This window comes from Periophthalmus magnuspinnatus, chromosome 9 (assembly GCF_009829125.3).
Source record: "Periophthalmus magnuspinnatus isolate fPerMag1 chromosome 9, fPerMag1.2.pri, whole genome shotgun sequence".
NCBI lineage: Eukaryota > Metazoa > Chordata > Actinopteri > Gobiiformes > Gobiidae > Periophthalmus > Periophthalmus magnuspinnatus.
Genome location: NC_047134.1, coordinates 20302331 through 20312863, shown reverse-complemented (window position 1 = coordinate 20312863; position 10533 = coordinate 20302331). Strand labels below are relative to the sequence as shown.

The 10533-nt window shown below is 35.2% G+C and overlaps 1 protein-coding gene across 1 annotated transcript; it reads left to right on the top strand.

Annotated features, from left to right (window-relative positions):
• The first annotated feature begins 1138 nt into the window (after window positions 1–1138).
• Window positions 1139–10070, top strand: vamp8 (vesicle-associated membrane protein 8 (endobrevin)). The gene is made up of 3 exons (XM_033973349.2): window positions 1139–1321; window positions 6849–7007; window positions 8223–10070. Exons 1-3 carry the CDS (start codon window positions 1307–1309, stop codon window positions 8403–8405), a joined length of 357 nt encoding a protein of 118 aa, XP_033829240.1. The 5' UTR covers window positions 1139–1306; the 3' UTR covers window positions 8406–10070.
• Window positions 10071–10533: the final 463 nt, after the last annotated feature.

The window sequence follows — 10533 nt, the reverse complement described above, 5'->3', positions numbered from 1 at the left end:
TTTTTTCAGCTGTTTATTTTTTTATAGTAAACCTTAAATAACCTTACATAACATAACTTCAATCTGATGATAAATATTACAAAATATGAAATATACATATGTACTAAACACATCTTATTATTTATTAATTTACTATATATATATATATATATATATATATATATATATATATATATATATATATATATATATATATATATATATATATATATATATATATATAATTAGATTAGATTAGATAATACTTTATTGTCAGATCAGAGATCTGAAATTTGTCTTGCACATAAAAACAGTGGCTCCGTTGCTACACATTAACATCACACATGCGACACAGACACGATACAAACATTAATTCAAGTCACTTTCTAGCACTTTGATAGCTATGGATTAAGCTCCTTGTTTATTTTAAGGATTGACTGATGAACAAAAGAATGCTTCAGCCTAACCTTATTAAATCGTGGAACACTGAACCGTCGCCCAGATGGAAGCAATGCATATTCACAGTTCAAAACATGGTTAGAGTCAGAAATGATGTTTCTTGCCAGTCGTATTGTGTTATTATGATAGGCAGCCTCATACTGACCTTCTAATGGCTGACCCACAGTCTTGGAACAGATCTTGATCAGGTGTTTAAGTCCAGACTTTACTGATGTGGACAAGCAGCTGTACCACACAGCATTACAGTACTGCAGCACACTGAGGATAACAGCCGTATAGAACAGTAGGAGGATCTGACGAGTGGCTCCAAAAGATCGTAGGCGACGGAGAAAGTACAGTCTTTGTTTAGTTTTTTTACAGATGTAGTCTATATGATGTTTCCATGATAGGGTGGCATCAATCATAACACCAAGATATTTGTACGATTCTACCCATATATATATATATATATATATATATATATATATATATATATATATATATATATATATATATATATATATATATATATATATATATATATATATATATATATATATAATTTATGATATATATATATAATTTATGTTATTTATGTTATTTATGTTATTTATTGAAAGAGCCAGTGACAAATGCCATTTTATCTGTGTCATTTACCAACAGACCGTGGTTTGTTGCGACAGCTTGACACCAGCTCAAGAATTTAGTTTGAAGGAAAGAAAAACCAACCAGGAAGTTAAACAAAGTAGGAAACGTTTTCATTTCTGCGGAGCGCCCAAGAAGTTACGAGGCTGTTTAAAAACTACTTTAACAGGCGGTAAAGTTTGGATTATTTGTTGGATAAATCTGATCCAGACGGTTTCGGTCAGAGGATATCGGATCCGTCAAGATGGACTTTGATCCGGTGAGTTTTACACCGTTTTGTTTTTTTGTCAAGAAACTCCACCGTCGCCATGTTTGTCATCAACAGGTGTTTTCCGCATATTTACCAAGAGGCTAGCTGTCATCTGGGTTAACTTTATTTTATTCAAGTTTAGACATTAAAAAACACATTTGGTAGGTAAACACTAACGTTAATGTTACTGGCAAACCACTATTATGAGATGATGGTTTGTGTCTTACCCTTAGCATGTTATAATAATTAAAATGATCTCCACTTGTGTTGCATAAATTGGATAAATCAAAGAGTTTAGAAAAAGGCTTATAAGCTTCATTCTTAGACTTTTTTTTTTCTTTACACAAATCTAGACTAATCTTTGTCTCTCAGCCCAGATAAGACAGATACGTTCTTATGAGATTTTATAATGGTTATTTAGGCCCATAATTTAAAGAAAAGGCACGTTTATTTGTATAGCACAATTTGTACACAAAGTAATTCAAAGTGCTTTACAGAATAAAAAATACATTCACAATACAACAAATCAAAACATAAATAATCATGATAAAATTAGCATTAAAGGAGAAAAGTGCATCAGTGATATGCACAGCTGAACAGAACTATTTTTCAGTCTGGATTTCAACATTGTCAAAGTAGAGGCCTGTCTCACATCTTCAGGAAGATTGTTCCAGGTTTTAGCTGCATAAAACTGAAATGCTGATTTGCAATGTTTAGTCCAGACTCTGGGCACCAGCAGGAGGCCAGTCCCTGATGTCCTCAGAGTGTGAGATGGTTCATATGGCACTAACATGTCGGAGATATACTTTGGTGCCAGGCCATTGAGAGACTTGTAAAGCTATTTTAGTGCTGGTTTAGTTCTGCTTTGGTCCTTTTTCTCTAGCCATCTTTGCTTGGAATATGACCTGGTGTAGACTTGCTCAGATCATGGGAACACTGAGATCTCGATGCTGTGTTAAACCACATAGGTCATTTTGTCATGCCATCAAAACATTGCACAGGAGGAGGCCGATGACTTTCATGTATCTATGGAAAAACACAAGCACTGAATTATATGTGGTAAAAGTGATCTATGTATCATTTGTAACTCTTCTGTTGACACATGCTTATAAATCTCTTATCAGTCTATCAAATTCCAGGTTTGTCATTGCTAAATGAATAATGCCTTTAAAAACATTCTTGCATTTTTATTGTGAGCTGGGTTTTTACACCTTTTTTACAGATCTGACCTGTAACATCTTGCAGAACAAGCGGCAAGTAGGTGACTGACCCTTCACCAGCTAGTTACATAGTGAATGTTTAAATCTAAATTGTTTCCTTTATTTGTTAAGTTATATGAATACTTGTAGTACATTACTGGCCTTCAAATGTAGCTGAAGAAGGTTGCAGCTGTTGAATTGGGGCAAAAACTGCTCACTATTAGTGAACTGCCATGTGATATGCTTATTATGTTTTGGTTCAATTATTTTCACCCAGTCACTCCCAGATCTTGATCTATATCTCCAGCCCTTCACTGGGGTCTGTTTGTTTGTTTTTTTGCATCTTTCCACTTGCCAGATGTGTTTGTAAAATATTTGCAATAATCTGCCTAATTTTATGTGTTTTGGATTTTGCACTGAAATTCCTAATCAACATATGAGGCTATGAACTGTAAACATGATGCAGAGTCCTTACTCCGATTTGTGTATTTCCAATTTTACTAGATCAGGACAAAAGTAGGCAATAATATTTGCATTTACTTCTTATGTGACTGTTCCTGTAAAATGTTTAATGTAAAAAAAACAAACTAAAATACATTACCCACAAACCTTACTAACACATTACCCACAAATCTTACTTCAACCTAATTCAACCTAATTGTAAATGTATTCTGATTATTTTTTATACAATCTTGAACACAACACTATAATTAAATACAGTAATTCATAGGGGTGGGAGACATAAAAAAAATATAATTTTGTCCTGGGACAAAAGTAAAAGTTAGACAATACTGTAATTGCTGCACAATCTGAAATGCCTCACTATTCGTTCATGAGGTACAATGGAATTCCAGCTTAGTTCACTAAAATAATGTTTTGTCAGATTTTAACTTGTTCTAGGACCACACAGAGACAAGAGTGCAGTACTTTGTTTATTGAAAGTTCACTCCTGAAGCTTGTGGGGAGAAGGATGAGCTGAAGAGGATCTACTTCTTCTTGAGCTTGTTTTTGTAGTTTTTGTTGTTTTTCATTCAACCCTGGTCTTGTCCTTCTTCATGTGCTTCAGCTCAGTGTGAATCTGCTGTAACAAGAATGCTCTTCTGCCCTACTGTCTGGATAATGTCTTTTCCTGTCTGTAACTGATCCTAGAAGTAGCTGCTGGTAGCTTCTGTTTCTTTTTCTTGTGTTGTGTGAAAGTGTGACCTGATCACGAGCAGCCATTCAGAGCGTCAAGTTAGAATACAGGACTGGATCAGGGAGGACCACAGTGACTCAGCTCAGCCTGTTTCTATGGAGACACTTTGTTTACAGGACGACTCACTCTCCATGGGCACGGACTGGAGTCACTGCATCAGATCACGTAACTTAGCATTTCAACTATTGCAATTTACTTACCATGCAAAAATAATAAAAGCAATTTCTGAAGCACATGGGTTATGGTGTTTTCAAACTGAATTCTGTGGGTCTCAAAACTACTCAAGTTTTCCAAAGTTCTGTTTACTGAAAGTTAGAAAATTGATTTATAGGCTTATATTTAATTTCATTTAAAACTATTCACTCGTTTAGTTTGGAATACGTATACAGGAATTGCAGGCTGAATAACATTGAAGAAATCTATCAGAAAGCCCTAATAAAAAGAAAATTGCTTATTTTATTTATTCCAAACCTACAGGCTTCCAGAATAAAGGGCTCTATACTGACCAGTACATTTTCCTAATTCTCATTTCTTATTTAGTGGTAGTAAAAATATAAAATTTGGTACATTTCACAAAATATTTTCTTGTGCCTTTTCAGAGTTTCAACTATTTTCAATTTTAGACCGCTCCGCTGTGCCTTAGTTTAACCTCAATGTAATTTGCGTTCACAGCTAAAGGCCCCCTGTGACCAAGCAGCTGTCCCACATGTTGGCTAAAACAGCAGCGTGGCTAATATGATTACATTTCTCCTTTTTTGTGCTCCTGTTGAATATTATATTGTCCTGAAATACAATACTTTAATTACATTTGCATAGTCTATGCATCAGACTGGGAATTGGTCCAAGGAAGGTGGTTTAACCTTGGGAATTTAATGTAATCAAGGATTTCCATTCTTCACTACTTTGCCATTTGGGACAGTCTGTTGTGTAAGGCTGTGTTTGTATAATAACATTTCTCATCATTATTATTCCTAAATACTTTCTCAAGATAGCAAATTGCAAGATGGTTTTCAGGGACTGTGAGCATTTACCCCACACGGCTGTTGCATGATTTGATATAATTGTTGGGAATGTAATAGTATATGTTTTTTACTACTGTCGTATTGAACATCTAGGCAAGTCAAGGCAAGGCAAGTTTATTTGTATTGCACAATTCGTACACAAGGTAATTCAAAGTGCTTTACAGAATAAGAAAGACATTAAAATCACACAAATCAAACATAAATAATCACCCAATCTGCAACTCTCTCACCCACTCGTTTGCACCCTTTAAAAACTCTCTCTCACACTCTTTAAACACTGTCTTGCTCAGTTTAAGGACTTTCCCATTACTTTACAAAAAACTTTCCTGTCACTTCTCAAATACTTTCCTGTCACTTTACTATGTCTAATAAAAGTCCATCAGTCCATGTTTCTTTTGTCATCATAAAATTACCATCAAAGGAGAATAAAAACCTTTCAGTCATATGCACATCTAAACAGAACCGTTTTGAGCCTGGATTTAAACATTGTCAAAGTAGAGGCCTGTCTCACATCTTCAGGAAGATAAAACTGAAACGCTGATTCCCCATGTTTAGTCCTGACTCTGGGCACCAGCAGGTGTCTACTTTGACATGATGATGACAGACTGTAATAAAAGATTATTCTTCTTTTTTCAGCAAAAGAAATACAGTTTGACATTGTAAATATGTGAGAAAGTACTAGTATAAGAATTGGTACTTAGTCAATGTATAAATTTCCAGGTGAATAGTGAAAAAAAATGACTTTGTTAACCCTTAAAGAGGTCAACTCAGAGTTTTCTGTTTCACGGAGAGAGTTAACCTAAAACCTGAGTCAGTCACCATGGTAACTCGCTCTGTGAACCTAATCTGGTCCAGAGCAGATTTTAATAGTAATAATAATACATTTTATTTGTTAGGCGCCTTTCAAGGCTCTCAAGGTCGCCGTACATACATACATACACAATACAAATTGAACAATGTAAAATGATTAAAAATACATTTAAAAACAAATATAGATTAAAAGACATTTTATTCTATATTTATTCCTCTAACCCTGAGTTTAACCAGAGTCTTCTCCTGAAGGAGAGCTCTGATTGGTCAGTCAGATGTACCAGATGAATTTAAGGCTTAACAAGAGTTTAATGATTTGACTTGTATTCATTTATACGTTACACTTATTTTACTCGAATGACTTATAAGCCTGATCTTTCATCGCCTTCTGCCCTAAAGTGTGATGGGAAGTGCAAATCATTAGATTCATGGATCATACTTTATTCAATTTAAGTCATGTACACTTTTAAGTTTAGATTTATGTAGGATCCATTTAAAAACTCATTGAGCTACACAGCTCTCAACATCTTAGATTAGCAAAAAAAAATGTAATTGGCTAATTTAATTTAAAATCTGAAATAAAATATCAAAATTTTAATTTTTAACCAACTTTTTAATAACAGTTTTTGCTTTTGTTTTTTTGTTGTTTTTTTTAAAAAATTGAAGTAGGCTGCAGTACAATTATATAAGCCTTTTGAGTAATATTATTTGAATCGTCATACTAAAATAGGATACATTGATCAAACAATTTGCTTCTCCACAAATTTTTTTTTCACCTGACTGACCTTAGTCAAACAAAAAACTCTAAGTTGTCTGTCTCAGGGGAGATTAACCCTGAGTTAAGTGTTAAACCCAGAGTTTATTGAACTTCCTTTGTGAAACAGGGTCACTGTTTGCACTGTTTGCGTCAGCTAAAGAGGTGGCTATGGTTTTCTGCATCTGGGCCACTAATATACGTAGTTTACAGACCATATCATATTGGTTTTAGTTAACAAAACAAAAATCATTTCAGAAAAAGTTGATTGCAAAGGGTTAAAGAGTGTGTACAACCATGGCCACAGTGAGGAGGTCTGTTGATTTGGACAGGGGCACAGATGGAGCCTGCTGTAATGTCCAAACACATGGGACGTCTAACCGTAACGGTATTCCCCAGACGATATGAGTCATGTTATATGGAAACAGTAATTTTTAACCACTCCAGTCACCCCACCACCACAACTCTATACATAAGTGTAAACATGAATTCACATAGTTTATAATTGCTAATAAAGGTTCCCAGAATGTGTTCTAATTGAAGACATATTTTTCAGGAGGTAGGAGTATCCACGGAGCCCCAGGACAAGGTGTCTGCCCTGAAGGAGCAAGTGGATGGGGTCAAGAACATTATGACCCAGAATGTGGATCGTATCCTGGCCCGAGGAGAGCGGCTCGATGACCTCATGGGCAAGTCCGAGGACCTGCAGGCCGGGGTCAGTAACATTCACAGTCCTTTTGTCCCAAGCCTTTGTGCGATTGAATCACTTATTCCCTGTGTGTAACTGGTATGTACGTATATATATGCGTATATATGTGTATGTGTGTATCAATCAATGTGAAGAATACAAGTGAAGAAAGAAACACCCAGGTTTTGTGTAGTTGTAAATATTTAAATATACATTGTATCCCCAAATTCTGAAATCTGAATCTGATGTTTATCAAGATGCGAGCAAACATTTATTTGTACCATATTTTAGCCTAAATTTATTTTTTTCCGCCACTATACACAACAGCAGTGTTGATACTTCCCACGTCAGCTGCGATCCGATAAACCGGTCAGACGAGTCATCTCCGCTCGTGTGCCCAGGCTCAGAACACACAGTTCTCATCAGAATGGTCAGGCTTTTGGTGGACAGACTTCAAGCCTCGTTCTATGGCCAAATATGACAGTGTGGCCTAAAAATACAATGTGAATCAGAGCTATTAGACTAATTTCACTCATGAACTCGCAGTGAATAAAGCGGACATTTATTAAAGTAAATTACTGCAGTCTGTGGTGCCTCCTGTTCCACTTTACTGGAACTGTCTTTACCTCCAAAATGGGTCAAAGAAAAGATGTTCTCATTTGATTTGAGCATACTGTTTGGCATTAAAACTTGCGTGCATTTTTTACATAAACATTCATAACATAAACAATATACAAATGTAGCCACAAGAAAAAACATATAATACAGACTCTTTTAAGAACGATCCAAGATATGGCTCCAGCAATTTATAATTGTGGCTATAGCCTGCAGTTGCCATATTGCCACCTTTATTTGGTGTTAGTGTCTGATTTGATACATTCAACAAGTCTAATTTTTGATATTAGTTTTAGTATTGATTAGATACTCTTTTGTGCAAGTATTGATAAAGCAAAAAAAACATCACATTTACCAGACAAAATTTGAGCTTTTCTGAACAGTTTTAGTATGATTTTGACATTTTATCAGAACAAATACAAAAACCTCATGCTGAGATAAAGAAAGCACTATTATTTTATATATGAAATATGAAGAAAAAAAAAGATCTGCATTGTAGTATCATAATTGGTATGAGCATTGAGTGAATTCCTTAGTGTCAAAATATAGTTTGAAAATTTGGTATCTTGACAGCACTATTTGCTATTTGGTTTTGCTTTGTCTAACCCTTGATTTGTCTCTTTTCAGGCACAGACCTTCAAGCAGACATCCACCAAAGTAGCCCGCTCATACTGGTGGAAGAATGTGAAGCTAGTGGTGGTCATCATCGTGGTGGTCCTCATAATCATCCTGATCATCATTCTTCTGGCCACTGGAGTCATCCCCACAAGTGCCCCTATCCCGCCCATAGCCCCTACCAAGAAGCCATAAACGTTGCAGTATCAATACAAATGCATAGACTTTAAGGCAAGTTTATTTGTATAGCACAATTCGTACACAAAGTAATTTTATCACTCTTGCCTTCTGAAGCCTTCACTGTTACCGTTACGTATACAGTTAAGCCCAACATAAAATGGTGTAATAGGAAGGGATGCAATTCTACAAGTCACACTTTCTAAACTCAGTGGTTCTCAAACTTCTCACACCAAGTATATTGTTAAAATGCATCATTGGGGTAATGAGTTCTAGGGTCTGGTTAATGATAGAAATATCCAAAAGCAAAATTCTCAAATAAACCTGATCATTTCAAATAAAACACAATGTTATCAATTCATGTGTTTCAGGCATTACTTCCTGATTTGAAAGATTTGGCATGGCAATGAACCTCCGGTGTTACGGCAATTCAAATCAAAAGATGATGTTTTGAATGTGTTTCCCAAAAAGTTCTTCCTCCAGGAGTGTGATTCTTACATTTAGAATCTGAACATCTCCATATGTCTATATATCTACATCTAAAGGAGGACAAAATGTGGATTAAATAAACTCTAAATCAAGCAGGTATTTGAAACATGGATGCAGATTCCTCTGCAGTTCAGTTTGATAACCACCACACTAACTTGTTTATTAGTAAAACATTGCCATAAGTCCAACATTTAGCTTATTGTATGACATCCTGCCACTCCGCAAGAACTAAATAAATGTAACAGTCACATAGAAAGCAGTGGTAGACCTTATATTTATCTTTCAAAGACACCAATCCCTTTTCCCAGACACCATGACTCTTGGTTGTAGTTTAAAGCCATATGAGTAAATTTGGGCTTCACTGGATTCGTACTGCAGTGCTTTGGTCAGAACCGACCTAAATCAATGGTGTGGGTGTTGCTGACATTTTTGCCTCTTTATGCAGTTACATTGGCCTTGGAAATGCATCCAGAGTCAATTTATGAAGGGTTTCAGTCTAGTTTTGCACATTTGAAAATGGTTGTAAAAAGGTGGTGAATAGTTGTATTCAGATTAGATAATAAGTAGATAAAATAAGATAATTTTAAACATTAATTTTATTGCTGTTATTATGGTATATACTTAATGATACCAAACCTAATTTCTTTAAGCTATGCTAACCTATAGTATGGATAACAGTTGTTCAGCTATGGTCATTTGAAAGTGACAACAGCTGCTGTCAATTTAGAGCATGTTAATGTTAAAAATGTTGTAGTCTTTTTTTCCTCAACAGTTGTAGGTTTTCTTTGCCTGGCAGCAAAATAAAACTGTCAACACTATTTTGCTTGTAAACTGTTAACAAAAGAGGAAGTTGCTAGGTCCCACCTTTGAGTACAGTGGCCTATATTGGACATTTGGTTGTCTTTTCGAATGCGTTCGCCTTGAAATGCACCTTTTTATATTTTGAGAAATGCAGTGTCTAAAACAAACCGTAGCATTGGACTTAGCCAGGGATGTCTTTTAGCCTGTTACCACAAAATGGAGCAAATCTAGTGGGCTTCCATTTTGTCTGTAATGTTTTTATTAAATTAAATTCAAGTGCAACATTGATGCTTTTGTAACACCCAACATCCTTAAAGTAAAGTGCAGTTTATATGATGGTAATAGTTTCATTTAACTTAAAGGTGCTGTACCTGATTTTTACTTTCTTAAAAACATGAAAAACAGAACCAGTTCATTTTAAACAGTTTGCAGTGGCCCAGAGTTATTCCTCACTTACCTTATTCATTCCGAGCATCCTAATTATTCACCAAAATTAATTTATAAGTGCTTTTCCTCACTCTGCTAAAGTATGCTAAAGTACACATCCCTAAATATTGGACAATAAAAGCCTTTCATTTTAGATGCAGGCAGACCTATTTTGACCTCAAGAGCTGCTTATACAATATATCTGTACCTGGGGCAAGACAAATTTTGCTCAAATACATGGAAAAAGTCAGGTACAACTAAACTGAAATGTAACATTGTTGCTTTTGTAATGGACTCCCAACAGCCTTAAGATAAAGTACAGTTTATATGGTGGTAATGGTTCCATTTAACTTAAGTAAACGTGGTTGTGCAGTAATACAATCAGAATATCTTTAAAAAAGATTGTTTGTCTGTGGTAGTGACTTGGTCC